General features: G+C 33.5%; 1 protein-coding gene across 10 annotated transcripts in view; it reads left to right on the top strand.

The window, feature by feature from the left end:
* Positions 1-3,616: 3,616 nt before the first annotated feature.
* Positions 3,617-16,010, top strand: part of LOC127726199 (uncharacterized) — an 88,941-nt gene continuing 76,547 nt past the window's right edge. For 9 of the 10 annotated variants that reach the window (XM_052233491.1, XM_052233490.1, XM_052233488.1 and 6 more), the window contains exons 1-6: positions 3,632-3,833; positions 5,538-5,641; positions 6,630-6,730; positions 7,928-7,993; positions 8,673-8,757; positions 11,031-11,432. In XM_052233491.1, the coding sequence (XP_052089451.1) occupies positions 5,570-5,641; positions 6,630-6,730; positions 7,928-7,993; positions 8,673-8,757; positions 11,031-11,432 (726 nt within the window). In that variant the 5' untranslated portion in view covers positions 3,632-3,833; positions 5,538-5,569. Of the gene's footprint in view, positions 3,834-5,537; positions 5,642-6,629; positions 6,731-7,927; positions 7,994-8,672; positions 8,758-11,030; positions 11,433-16,010 lie in introns of all 10 variants that reach the window. The other variant, XM_052233484.1, reaches the window with a different exon arrangement.

Below are 16,010 nucleotides of genomic sequence, written 5' to 3'. Positions count from 1 at the left end.
TTTATATCTGTATATGGCTGAAAGTAGGGGCATATCCGCCTATAATCCTGTATATTCTGCATGGTACTGAACAGAGACAGATATATTTGTCTCTGATTTCACAGAGTTGCCAATCTCTGTATATATATGTTTCTGTACTGAAGCATAACCTGTATATTCTTAAATGTTATTGTAGCATATCGTATGTAATTTGGAATGGAAGGTTTGCGTATTTTGTGTATTAGTTATATTGCTTCGATCTATGGTACTTTACAGTACTTCCATACTGGTTGCTTCTATTGCTTGGCCTACTCATATTTTACTCTTACATGTATATGCTATCATATTGCTAAACCTCAAGATAAGGCTATTCATGCGGTTGTACATGTGCTCAATGCATATGGTAAATTATTTATTTCCTCTTCTTCGTCTGCTAGCGCCATAGTGGCACAGTACATGTGATGTTACATGACCCCCCCAAAAAAGAGTACATATTTATGCAATGATACACGCATTAATTTGGCAGACATTGTCATTCTCATTTTTTTCAAATACAACTGGGACTATTATACTAACTAATTCTGTTAGTATAATAGTGAGGCTTGTTTAGGGGGGTATCAATATCCCATATCCCATTAAGTTTTTATCCCAATATCCCATATCCCTATAATGTTTACCCCTAATATCCCAATAAATATTTTATACAAATATCCCATATCCCTAAAACTATTTTGAAATATCCCAAAAAATCATTATAAATTCATTCCCAAACCCATTTTTTTCTCATCATCACTTCTGATGAGGATTTTGGCTCAACTTCAACAATTTTGACTGAAAAATGATCAAATTATATTATCTATTTTCAAAATACTAACATTTGATTAAAATTATATTCCTTGTTGAACTAGAATATAAAGAGAAAAAAAACTGTGGTAAAGGAAATTTACAGTGCATACTTCCATTGTTAAATAAGAAAATGTGTCCAAAAGATGAAGTGTTCCATCTTAGAGCGTTGTACAACAATCACTTTTCATGTGATCATAAACGATCAATTTGGTGTAAGGGGTCTTATTTCAGACATTTTTTTTTAATTGTTCAAACCATGATGTATATGTCTGTAAAATTTCATTTTGATAGCATTCTTCTTTCATTGATAAGAAACTTCATCCTGCACGTTAACCTATGTTGGAAAGAACAGAAGGACGCAACCCTGTTTCTAGACCGAGATTGCTCTGACATCCAACGGCTGTTTTGCCAGACAAGCTGAGGCTGTGGGACGTCAGAGCACGCCCATATCAAAAAGTGGATATTCAGCATGCAAGTTCAAAAACTCAAAATTTAACACAAGAAAGCTTTCTGCTAATGCACGTACATTAAACTTAACTATTGCAATATTTTTACAGCAAGCAAAATTTGCACAGCCCTTGTTTTGCAAAGAAACACAAAATTTGACTATGTGATCTTGAACTTTATGAAATTCATAGATCACAATATTTTTGTTACTTTTACTAATTTCCTTCCTCAAAACACCAGTAATAGAAGAAAAAATTACACTGATTATTTAGTCCTAATTCTAATTCTAGTTTAACCTTTTAAAAAGCTATTTAAGAGGTAATTTCAAATTCAAACAGGGCATCCATTTTGTACGGCTAAATATCCACTTTTTGATATGGGACGTGCTCTGACGTCCCACGGCCCCAGCTTGTCTGGCAAAACAACCGTTGCACATCAGAGCAATCTCGGACTACCCTTGGTCCATAATCTATTACAATCATTGAAACGTATAGAGACCGCTGAAGATCCTCGGCACGTAAAAAATAAGAGGTGAAACACCAGAAAATATCCCGTAATCATATAAAGCATCAAAATAAACAAAAATATTGACAACACTGTATAATCTATGATTATTTCAAGACAATTATCAATGCATATGGGCATATAATATAAAAAAGAAGATGTGGTATGATTGCCAATGAGACAACTCTTCACAAGATACCAAATGACACAGATATTAACAACTATGGGTCACCGTACTACTTTCAACAATGAGCAAAGCTCATACCGCATAGTCAGCAATAAAAGGTCCCGTAATGACAAATGTAGAACAATTCAAACAAGAAAACTAACGGCCTAATTTATGTATAAAAAAAAATGAACAAAAAACAAATATGTAACACAGCAACAAACTACAACCACTGAATTACAGGCTCCTGACTTGGGACAGGCACATACATACAGAATGTGGCGGGGTTAAACATGTTAGCGGGATCCCATCCCTCCCCTTAACCTGGGACAGTGGTGTAACAATACAACATAAGAACGAACTATACAAATCAGTTGAAAAAGGCTTAACTCATCAGATGGATACAAATAGAAAAAACATCTAACAAAAATACAGAGTGGACGTGACCGAGTACTTGTGCATCCCATCAACAAAAAGACACTAAGTACAGATCTGAGAGTACTCGCAGTTACTGACAGCTAGTTCAAAGCCAATAACAACTAATAAAAAAAATCATGCATCTAAGACTAAATTATCAATCATTACACATCCAACATCCAATGGCACGGTAAACAACATCTCCGTAAAAATGAGGATGTGCTATCTCGTTTGAAATAAGTTTTCTACAGGTACAACCAAACTTCAAAACCAAATCTTTATATCTACGGAAGAATTTAGTAAAGATGTTAAGTGATTTGTGGTAACGAAATCTCTGATTTAATAATTTACCAGTGAGACATAGATTACGTTCATTAAAATCCAAAAACGTTACAATAGACACGGTCATAGCGAAAGAGTTGTGATATACAAACACCGTAAGATAGTGCAAAAGGAACATCACCATCCAAAAATGGAAAATTAACAATAAGGAACGAAGTATGGAAAGCAAAATAAATACTTTTAAAATTATCAGTACATATGAGCATATAAATATCGAAAATAGATTAATACTTTTTGCTTGGGTGGGTTTGGATGACTTTTAAATAAAACGACCATAATTTCATAAACTCAATGAAAATCACAAAGCACTAAAATGACCTTATATATTAATTTTTTTGGGCAATTTTATCAAGTGAGATGTAAATATTTCTGTACTTAACTTTTAAATTCCACTTATTTTTTTTCATGTTCAAAATTCAATATCCTTAAAAATGCATCAATATCCCATATCCCATTTACTTTTAGGACAAATATCCCATATCCCTAAAATTAAAATGGCAAATATCCCGTATCCCAATATACCCTATACAAGCCGCAATAGTCCCAGAATACAATGAACACTGATCAGATCTTGCTATGTTATATAAAAGTATGTGATCATGCAGGAACATATATATTGATATACATAGATATACTGTTCCCAGGATCATGCCAGTTCTTAAGCGAGTTTATAAATAGATGCGTGTTTAGTATTATCTAAATTTGTTAGGCAAAATGGTAGAACGTCAATTATTAAGTTTACATTTTTTTTAGAATTTCCAAACATTGTGTTGTTCGTAAAATGAGATTAACGGACTAGTGTCCTCGCTCGTGTTCGATTTACCGATTGAAAGGTGTGTTTTATATGTAGGTGGTCGTTTTGACGTTAATCTACATTTTGGCGGGAACAGTAGCTTTCGGAAGTTACTTCCGACTGAACCACGTGATGAAGCTTCCCTGTTGTCAAGTTACGCTTGAATGTTCATTAGGTGAAAAGATGTATATAAAGGTGGGATAATTGATTTATTATAACTGGGAATTGTTTGATTGTTGTTCCCACAAACAACTCAAACACTGAGAGATTCAATAAATGGAACATTGGGGCTAAATAAGTTGACGGGCACCTGTTCACTGTTGACTGTTGTGAAATTTGGTAGGTTCGGGCGGTCCTCAAGCCAAGTAAAAGTTATTTAAGTCGGTACACATATCATAACCTCTGATGAGCTTTTCATATCTCCATAAGACAACAATTGTACAAAACAAAACAGGTAACCATATTCAAGTATCAACCCGAGCACAAATTACCTACATTACAACCAATGAACCATGCTTTTATCAGACTGTTTATGACTTCTTTATACTTATTGAATAATTCCGTTGGATGTTTACTCAATACTTATTCATACTTTTGTGTGAGAGAACATGCTTCTTATATGTGCTGTAATACCACTTACTGTCCCAAGTTAGTGGAGGATTGAGCTCTCACATTCTAGAGTGCCTGTCCAGTCAGGTGCCGAGGTGGTTGATTGTCATATTTATTCTTGATTTATTGTTTTGTCATAAATCAGGCAGTTTTTTTGTTTGTTTTTTGTTTGAATTGTTTCACATTTTGTCATGATACGGCTTTAGAATTATAGATTACTATTCATTATGGGTTTTGCTCATTGTTGAAGGTGTACTGTGGATTATAGTTGCTTAAACCGCTTCGTTTGGACTATTTTGGATAGTTGTCTCATACCATATCTCCTTATTTTATATAAATAAAATCTAGATATAAGTAAATTGTCCAGTTGATACGTAAACAGTTAGGCAGAATTTAAAATTATAAGCTGAAACAGAATAATACCCAGTAGTAGCAGCTTAATTGTAGATTTAATTATTCACGATAACTAAATGAAGCATTTAAACCAAGGATTCTGATTTAGCCGAGTAATATGTATAAACCCGGCCTTATTAAAAGATAAACAAAGTAGTATGATGTTTGCAAATATAAAATTGAATTAAATACAGAAAACTATTTGAAATGCTTAACCATACCATTTATTGATCATTCTTTAAGAAATAGATTTAAGGTCATTATTGTAACCTACCTGCCATACTCCCAAGTCATTGATTCAAACTAAAATTTTAGCATCACTCTAAAAGAGTACACGAAAGTTTTATTTGGTTTCGTTTACATATATATAACTATATAATAAAATTGAGAATGGAAACAGGGAATGTGTCAAAGAAACAACAACCCGACCAAAGAGCAGAAAGCAGCCCAAGGCCACCAATGGGTCTTCAACACAGCGAGAAAATCCTGCACCTGGAGGCGGGCTTCAGCTGGCCCCTAAACAATAATGTAATACTAGTTCACCAAAAATGGACGTCACACTAAACTCCGAAACATATAAATGAGCAAAAATATAAAAAAACATGTTTCTCTAATTCTTTGGCAATCTAACCCTTTCTGAACCCATTGTTTAAACAAATTTAATCAAAAGTGAATGCATAGAATTTTGTAAAGATATTGTTGTTGTTATTTATATTAGTTATTATTTTAAATACACCTGTTGCTACAAAACTCATTCTTAGTATTTTCAAAGATGGCAAGTTCATGATTTCATTAGCAAATGTTTACATGTACAATCAGACTGGTACAATATTAAACTTCACACATGTACATTAACTCTTGTATTAATATGTTCAACTTTTTAACATCCCAAGGGTGGACTGGGATACAGATATATATAGCCTGTCCTGAAATTCTCTCGTTCCTTAGACTTAATTTCTGTAAGCAAATATTGGTAAGCAATAAAGCATGTAAAAAGTGTATTTTGTCTTGTGAATTTATGTTTTGAATATTTAATTTCAGGGTTGTAAATTGTAATCAATTTATTGGAAAAAATGGGAACAATGATACTGCAATCCCAGATTGGGGCCCTGGAGAATGGACTGAAGGATTTACGTAAATCCAGGGTAAGGACACATATGTATTTTGTATATGAGATATGTCAAATAGGATTGGACCAAGTATACTACAGTATCTTATTATCATCTTGGTATTTTAGTTAAAAGATGTTATTCCAAGCCATGTTAGGCTGAGTACTAATGAATTGGAAATTATTTAAATGCCATGATTTACCATGTAACACAGCTGAGTATTGCATGCTGGTGACTTTGATAACAAAATGACCCAATATTTTTAATTTGATTGATTGATTGTTGGTGTTTTAACGCCACTTTTAAGCGCCACATTTGGGCTATTTCGTGGCGGCAAGTTTTTATTGGTGGAGGAAGCCAGAGTGCCTGGAGAAAACCACCGATCTTCGATAGGAAAACTGACAATCCTAGTCAATTAAGATTGGAGTCGAGTGCACCCGCACGAGCGGGGTTCAAACTCACAACCTCAGTGTTGACTGGCTAGTGATTACAGTAGTAGAACTACTTTGACCACTTGGCCACCGAGGCCCCTTTTTTAATTTGAAACTCAAGTTTTTAAAATTATATTTTGGTCATAAGGGTACAAATTTTTGTCATGATTGGTAAATATAACTGTTTCCTATCCCTTGTTAACAACTCATATTTGACTAAATTTGCTCCAGTTCTAGTCTTTCCCTATTTTTTAGATGAATAGAGTGCTGATTTCTTTAATATTTAGTTCTGTATAAGTTCTTTTTATCAGCATTTGTCATCATGACTTTTTTACTGTACAGTATTGGTAGGACTTGTTTGTATATGCATTTTTCTGCAATAATCAACTTTTAACATGTAGATATGTTAGAGAGTTTCAACAGTACGGAACTGTCACATGTAGACATGTTATAGTGTGCAGAACTGATTATTTCATCATTAATATGTCATTTGTAATTAATAGAAATTCATTTGTATTACAGTTTTTATGATTCTTCTTTAAATACATGTAGATATGTTTTAACAGACTGACAATAAGAATTAATCATTACAGTTGATGCAAATAAGAGAATTTAAAGACATGTATGGTGCTATAGAAAATCATCACAGAGATTTAAGATTAGCCCATCTCACTGGTAAAGCCAAAGATTTAATGTAAGTTGTTGTCCATATTAGAAAGATTACACCCAGAAAATCATCCCACACGACACAGAGATTTAAGATTGGCCCATCTCACTGGTAAAGCCAAAGATTTAATGTAAGTAGTTGTCCATATTAGAAAGATTACACTCAGAAAATCATCACACACGACACAGAGATTTAAGATTGGCCCATCTCACTGGTAAAGCCAAAGATTTAATGTAAGTAGTTGTCCATATTAGAAAGATTACACTCAGAAAATCATCACACACGACACAGAGATTTAAGATTGGCCCATCTCACTGGTAAAGCCAAAGATTTAATGTAAGTTGTTGTCCATATTAGAAAGATTACACCCAGAAAATCATCTCACACGACACAGAGATTTAAGATTGGCCCATCTCACTGATAAAGCCAAAGATTTAATGTAAGTAGTTGTCCATATTAGAAAGATTACACTCAGAAAATCATCTCACACGACACAGAGATTTAAGATTGGCCCATCTCACTGGTAAAGCCAAAGATTTAATGTAAGTAGTTGTCCATATTAGAAAGATTACACTCAGAAAATCATCACACACGACAATGAGATTTAAGATTGGCCCATCTCACTGGTAAAGCCAAAGATTTAATGTAAGTTGTTGTCCATATTAGAAAGATTACAACCAGAAAATCATCTCACACAACACAGAGATTTAAGATTGGCTCATCTCACTGGTATTTGATGTTAGATTTGTTCTGATTAGAAAGTTTACAATAATATACATGACATTTTGAAGAATAAACATGGTCTTGGACCTAATGACAGTACAGAGAGATCTGGTGTCAACAAAAAAAAACTTGTATGAAACAGTGTAAGGAGATATAGCTTTCTATACCACTGACTGGCTAGGGAAAGATAACTCTTGTTGAACAGTGTAAGGGAATATAGCTTTCTATACTTCTAACTGGCCAGGGCATATAGTCGTTCTCATAATCATAACCAGTAGCTTAGGTTTTTTTTTATAATTATGCAGATATTAAATTTATTATTAATGGAATGTAGTAACAGCTACTGGTTTCGATTTTCAGTCAGATTGGTTTCATTTTGGCAAAATTATGGCCGTTCCACTTACAGATAGTCTTTGTCAGGCCATTATTTTGAGCTGATTTAAAAAAAAATTGTTGCACATATTATGATGTGATAATTATCTATTGATTTTTTTATTTTAGGGTACAGGCCCAGCAAGACACCAGATTTTTTCATATTTTGATAAAAATGATGTGTGAAGTAAAACAGTGAGTATTACTATTATATCATTGATATTGTTAATATAGCAAAACAGCTTGTTTGACAAAATCCTCTTTTATTCATTACATTGACATCTTTGTTCTGGTAAAAAATATTTCGTAGACAAATTAAAATTTGAAAAGTTAAGATTTAAAGATTTGTGGTTAGGTCTGTTGTACTAGTATCCCTGTATTTCAATTTTAAAAAGTGTTTTCGGTATATTATATATAAAACACCCTGTCCATCAGTCTGTCTATTCATGTACCTTGTAACCAAACTCCTTCTAAAAAAGCAGATGGATGTTGATGAACTTTTTTTTACACAGCTGAGGTACACTACCTGAAGATATTTATAAAGGAAAATAATCGTGGTCCAACATATGAAAGGGGATATAATTGAAATTCCTTTCTTCAATAAACAAATGGTATTGTGGGATTTGGGTATTCTATTTTTTAAAAGCACTAAGCATGTCAGTTGAGAGTAACATTAAGCTTACCGAAAACTAATTTTTATTTTATTTTGATTTCTTCAAAAATTCTATTGTGGACTGCAGTGAGTTGGTGTATTGAAGATGAAAATAAATCATCAACTATAGATTCTCTCTAAGAAATATTTTTATGATTTCTGCTCTTGAACAGGAATAGCTAATTTTTCTATTATTTTGAAAATATTATTTTTCATTTGCAGGACTTCTTCAATGAAACAAAAAGACTCATTAATTAAGGTCCATCATTGGTACACTTCAAACAAACATATTCTTCATACTGCTCCAGTAAGTATAAAAAACCTTCAATGTACACAGAAACAACACGTTTCCTTCTTTATCTTAAAATAGAATTTCTTAGCAAAACTCTTAGGTACAACAAAGCTTTTGTTTGAAATGTTTGATCCGGATTAGAAAAGGGATGATAATTTTTTTCGGGGGAAGAGAAAAGAGAGGCAAAAGATACCAGAGGGACATTCAAACTCAGAATGCGAAAATAAACTGACAATGTCATGGCTAAAGAAAAAGACCAAGAGACAAACAATAGTACACAAAACACAGCATAAAAAACTAAAGACTGAGCAACAGGAAACCCCACCAAAAACTGGGGGTGATCTCAGGTGCTCTGGAAGGGTAAGCAGATCCTGCTCCACATGTGGCATCCGTCGTGTTGCTCATGTTAGTACAAACCCGGTAATAAGTCTAATTCGTTAGGTCACATTCAGGAAAAGGGGACAGGATTAATTTGGGGGGAAAGGGAACATTGAATGTGAAACCTATCCAAGGGGACTACAATTTTTAGTGCCAATCTAATTAAATTGACCCATATGTACTGTAAATTAAGAAATTTATCTGTTGGCTAATTGTGATTGTAGAACAATATTTACACCAACATGTGAGATGAAATATTGCAATTAGAAAATGATGATATCAAAATTTAAAATGAAAGATTTTAATTTGCAAAACATAACTACCCTGACTACCTTTGAGGATATCACTTAGTCAACACTTAATTAACCTGATTATGTTATTTGTCTTCTACTATAGATGTGTTTTACTACCCTGACTACCTTTGAGGATATCACTTAGTCAACACTTTATTGGCCTGATTATGTTATTTGTCTTCTACTATAGATGTGTTTTACTACCCTGACTACCTTTGAGGATATCACTTAGTCAACACTTTATTAACCTGATTATGTTATTGGGTCTTCTACTATAGATGTGTTTAACTACCCTGACTACCTTTGAGGATATCACTTAGTCAACACTTTATTAACCTGATTATGTTATTGGGTCTTCTACTATAGATGTGTTTAACTACCTTGGCTACCTTTGAGGATATCACTTAGTCAACACTTTATTAGCCTGATTATGTTATTGGTCTTCTACTATAGATGTGTTTTACTACCCTGACTACCTTTGAGGATATCACTTAGTCAACACTTTATTGGCCTGATTATGTTATTTGTCTTCTACTATAGATGTGTTTTACTACCTTGACTACCTTTGAGGATATCACTTAGTCAACACTTTATTGGCCTGATTATGTTATTGGGTCTTCTACTATAGATGTGTTTAACTACCTTGGCTACCTTTGAGGATATCACTTAGTCAACACTTTATTAACCTGATTATGTTATTGGGTCTTCTACTATAGATGTGTTTAACTACCTTGGCTACCTTTGAGGATATCACTTAGTCAACACTTTATTAACCTGATTATGTTATTGGGTCTTCTACTATAGATGTGTTTTACTACCCTGACTACCTTTGAGGATATCACTCAGTCAACACTTAATTAACCTGATTATGTTATTGTGTCTTCTACTATAGATGTGTTTAACTACCTTGGCTACCTTTGAGGATATCACTTAGTCAACACTTTATTGGCCTGATTATGTTATTGGTCTTCTACTATAGATGTGTTTTACTACCCTGACTACCTTTGAGGATATCACTTAGTCAACACTTTATTGGCCTGATTATGTTATTGGGTCTTCTACTATAGATGTGTTTTACTACCCTGACTACCTTTGAGGATATCACTTAGTCAACACTTTATTGGCCTGATTATGTTATTGGGTCTTCTACTATAGATGTGTTTTACTACCTTGACTACCTTTGAGGATATCACTTAGTCAACACTTAATTAACCTGATTATGTTATTGGGTCTTCTACTATAGATGTGTTTTACTACCCTGACTACCTTTGAGGATATCACTTAGTCAACACTTAATTAACCTGATTATGTTATTGGGTCTTCTACTATAGATGTGTTTTACTACCCAGACAACCTTGAGGATATCACTTAGTCAACACTTAATTAACCTGATTATGTTATTTGTCTTCTACTATAGATGTGTTTAACTACCCTGACTATCTTTGAGGATATCACTTAGTCAACACTTAATTAACCTGATTATGCATGTCATTTTTGAAAATTGTTGTTCATTTTAATCACTCTGTCAATGGGATTGTTGCTGTTGTCATGTCAAATCAAATATTAAATTAGCAGTTTGTATCCAGGTAAATTAAATAAGATTTAATGATTTTTCAGCGATTTGGGAAACAGAGAAAAGATTCTGCATCCAGTAAGACTCAGACTGCGGCACCACGTGCAAAGACAGCCTCTGCTAAACGAACAAAGAGTACCAAGACACACGCCCCTACTAAACAACAGGAAGTAGAGACAACTACAGTGAGACTAGCATCAGCTGATGGATCTAAAAATAGAATTTTCTGTGAGACTCCATCTATTAGAACAGAATCTCCATATAAAACGGGAACCTTTGACCTTGACCTTCTGCCATCTAATCAAGATTATGTAAATGATTATTTGTCAACAAATTACCTTACAGAGGGAGATAATAAGATGTCATCACTTCAACATTTCCTGAATGACCTACCAGGTCCCTCCATTAGTGAAACAGGATCTCACCTTGCTGGACAACATTTCCAGGTAATTATTATTTTACGCTGAAAATTAAAAAGAAACCGTTTTGTTTAGCCATTATAGTCAGTAACAGAGTTGCCATTCTATCTTGATAACTTTTAATAGCCTAGAATTTTATTTAATAAATTCCAGGCTTTAATTCCCTCAAATTAACATAAAAGGTGAAAATTATGGAAAAGTCATGATTTCTTACATTCAGTAGAGTGTTTTATGTCTGTTTTCTGTTTTGCAATTATATGTCCCTCTCAGATTAGAAACACTCTATGTACATACATATATCCAACACAATCATAGGTTTGAACGTTGTTTTCAATTTAGACTTGTTTATATTTTTTCGTTTGGGCTTGTATTATATTTGCCTTTGGGTTTATATGATCCGTTCATCCTATTTCGACGCTTCAAAATTCAAGAGTCTATCCTAAATTGAGGTAAATTATATGGCCTTCCAAATACCGTCTCGATTCCTAACATCACTGAAGAGACATTAATCATGTTAATTATCGAAATCCGGATATGGTGTACTAATTTTTTCACCTTTTGTTTGCGGTATACCATCTTTTCCGCAAGTTTATTGTTTTCTGTTTGGTATTAAATTAATAGTTAAGATCCATCTTGTTACATCTGGTGATCCGTTTATTTGGCAATCGCCAATGGCAGTCAGCAGGGTTTAAGAACATCCGTTGTTCGACCTGCTAGTCAAATGCGTTTTGTTAAAATATACTTTTTCACTATTTTGGTCTTTTGGAAAATGTTGTTTGTGCTGTATTTAGACCCCTCTACCAAGAAATTTGTTTTGCATGCACACATATAAAAATTACGGTTTTTATCCAACGCAAACATAGGTTTGAACGTTGTTTTCAATTTAGACTTGTTTATATTTTTTCGATTGGGCTTGTATTATATTTGCCTATGGGTTTATATGATCCGTTCATCCTATTTCGACTCTTCAAAATTCAAGAGTCTATCCTAAATTGACTGGAACTGTTAACTTGTTTACTTATTTTACTATTTATTTTATGAATACATGTATATATATCTGCACATGTGAAAATTATTTTTTTACACCTATAATTATATATATATATATACGTCTGAACCAGTGACAACTCTACAAAAGATTTATCCATCGGATCACCAGCAGTGATGGTGATACATGGCTGTGTACATTCTGTATATACAACTCGTCTAAATTTCAGCCCAACAATGTTTGATCTGTAAATTTGCTTTTGCAAATTTATAGTTCTTCCCTGGCTGGGATTCGAACTCATGCTACTGAGATATCGTGACACCAAATCGCCTGCACTGTATCCGACGCGCTAGACCACTCGACTACCTAGGCTTCAAATTATAAAGTTTTCGGTGGCCGGGTGTTACCTTTCCTCGTCAGTTTTAATCTAGCGTTGTAATACAGTACATGATATATAAGGCATGAAGATGGAATTGTTACAGATCAGCTGAAATATCTATTGTAAAGGATCCTACAAATTAATGCAAGATACAGTCACAGAAATAATTATATTTATAAGTACGTCTGAACCAGTGACAACTCTACAACAGATTTATCCATCGGATCACCAGCAGTGATGTTTCTCGCTGCATTGAAGACCCATTGGTGGCCTTCGGCTGTTGTCTGCTCTATGGTCAGGTTGTTGTCTCTTTATCACATTCCCCATTTTCTTTACCAATTTTTAGTTCTTCCCTCGCCGGGATTCGAACTAAAAATTTGCAAAAGCAAATTTTCAGATCTAACATTGTTGGGCTGATGTTTAGACGAGTTGTATATACAGAATGTACACAGCCATGTATCACCATCACTGCTGGTGATCCGATGGATTAATCTGTTGTAGAGTTGTCACTATCGGTCTTACCGCTGTGCTATATTTTTTGTCCCTGGTGCTAAAATTTTCAGTTAAAAAATTGTAAATCGGTAAAGTTTTGAACGACTTGTTAAATCTTTTCCGTGCGGTATAAAATTCCAGGTGAATTTTGACCAGTTCAAACCAGATTGTTTACACCACGTGATCGATTTACTTTAAGAGGTTAACCTTGTTGATTGGATTTAATCTATGTTATTAACATTTGTAACATGATTCTTTTGTGTTTTACTTAAGAGATCAAAATTTTATGATCACAGACAACTATTTTATGGCTTCACTCTCCACCCAAGCACGGACCTGTGACAAGTCGGCAAATACTTTGTACACAAACAGTGCCGATAGTTGTACACACGCTGGAACATTTTTTATACATAATAAATTGTTGGCTCATTACAGATAATTGATCTTTATGAAGCACTTAGAACAAGCGCTCCTTGTCAGAAATATACATGTACGATTATCAAAATTCACGATGTCCGTTTTACATTAAACCATGGCCAAAATTATCTTTAATTATGACATAGTTATTGCATGATAGCCGGGTATTAAACTTAAGTACCTGCACAGTAGTTTGTTACTATTTGCCGGGTTTACTATCAATGGGAACCCCTGTGGTACCTGTCAACAAATTATTTAAAGGGGACAGACATCTGACCTGTACATATCACATGACCCAGTTAATTCAAGTTTATTTACAATTAATTGCAATCTATTTTATATAAATAAAATGCATGACTGTACCTTCAAACTGAATATCTATATCCAAAATTAATGAATAAAAGAAGTAATTTTGCAAACAATATCCATAAGCACATGTTAAAAATCTATTTATATCTACTTCCTGTCATTTAGGCGGGAAAATAGGGAGACTTTGTTGTTGACATTGAATATGGTTACTTATAGATCTATAGACCTAGGATAGATTTAGGAATTCTTTTTAAATGGATCATGCCAAATAAAGATTTAGATTTTAGTGCAGTATTTAGTCTGTGTATCTACCGTATGTTTGATTATCACCAAAGACAAGTAAGGTTAATATTTACATGAGATTTATAATTATGGCAAAATGTTTTAAATTTTATGAAATTTTTTTTTTATTAAAATTTAAGATAGAAACTGGTTCTAATAATAAAACAATATTAGTTCTTGTTAATTTTATATCTCCTTATGACAGGAATCCTTTTATATACAACAATTTTCTATCTAGAAACTAGAAAGTTTTTTAAATTGAACATTTTTGTTCTCTTAAATGATATTTTAATTTTATTGATCATGGATTTTATAAAAGATTTAATTACTATACAGTAATTATTTAGATGAATATTTAGTAATGAATCATGTTTTATTTATTTTCACAAGATATTCAAGTATACAAACTGTTTGATTTACTTCTCTTTTACCAATAATTTTCTGACTCAATGTCTACATAACACAGTACCACAGTGTTAAAACAAAACAAAAGACATAAAAACTACGGTAACTAGAAATATAGGCAAGCAACACGACACAACTGATTGTACAAACCATTTTACCAAGCTGTCCACACGCGTTACCCTGGTGCTATCTGAAAATCCTGGGGAGAACACTGCACACTTATTAGCAAGATTACATGAAATTTGAACATTTGTAGACATACACATGCAATGGGCACTAAGATGTGCATAAAGGGGAGGTAACAAGAGCTAAGTTCATTATAAGGGTTGCAATAAATTCATTAATCATTTGATGGTGGTTTTTTTGCATCCCTATGACCTTGACCTTCAACCCTTCAGTGTCATAGTATCATGATGCCTTGTTTGTCCTTTGATGTTTTAGGAAATGTATATAAGACTAGTTACATGAAGTTCATCCTATAATGTGAAAGGTAATGGATTTTTCAAGAGTAGCATATTTTGTTATACTTTATATGGATGAGAATTAATGAAGTAAATACCTTGCAAGTACTGATGATCTGTTTGTGGTGAGGAAGAGAATGACAGGTAGAATCAGTTGTATTGGTTTTATTTATGTGGTTTTTTTTAGCTCACAATGGACTAGTGCTACCTTTTCTTATCAGTTTCTCAAATAATATAACAATACTGTAAAGTGGAAAAATGTTTCTGAGAGGTTTTCATTAAGAAAAAATCACAATAATATCCCCTAGCATAAAGGAGTAGGGAAAATAAGGCCCATCATTGGCTCCATCATTGGCTCAATCATTGGCTCCATCATTGGCTCAAAAATGTTACTGAAATTTAAAAGTTACCTTCTCCAAAAAATGATTTTTGCTTTGGCACATTATTATAGGAAGGCATCACAGCAACAAACTAAAATAGCCTTCTAAGACATCATAATTATTTGGACACAATCTTACCATACATGATCTTTTAATTAGGGCCCCGCCGAATGGAGGACGCCCTATAGTGATCAGTCTGTTCGTCCATCTGTCCGCCTGTCCGTCCGTAACAAATTGTGTCCACTCTATATCTAGAGAACCGTTATGATTTCAAAGTTTATACTTGACATGTATATTAACCAACACCAGAGAGTGTGTCATAATGTATGTACAACTTCCTAGGTCAAAGGTCAAGGTCAAAAACTTTGGTTTTAGTTGACAACCCCATGTCCTATGGTAAAGATCGTGTCCGCTCTATATCTTGAGAACCGTTATGATTTCAAAGTTTATACTTGACAATTGACATGTATATAAACCAACACCAGAGGGTGT

This window comes from Mytilus californianus, unplaced genomic scaffold, assembly GCF_021869535.1.
Source record: "Mytilus californianus isolate M0D057914Y unplaced genomic scaffold, xbMytCali1.0.p SCAF_17, whole genome shotgun sequence".
Classification (NCBI taxonomy): Eukaryota; Metazoa; Mollusca; class Bivalvia; order Mytilida; family Mytilidae; genus Mytilus; species Mytilus californianus.
This window is presented reverse-complemented; position numbering and strand designations above follow the sequence as displayed.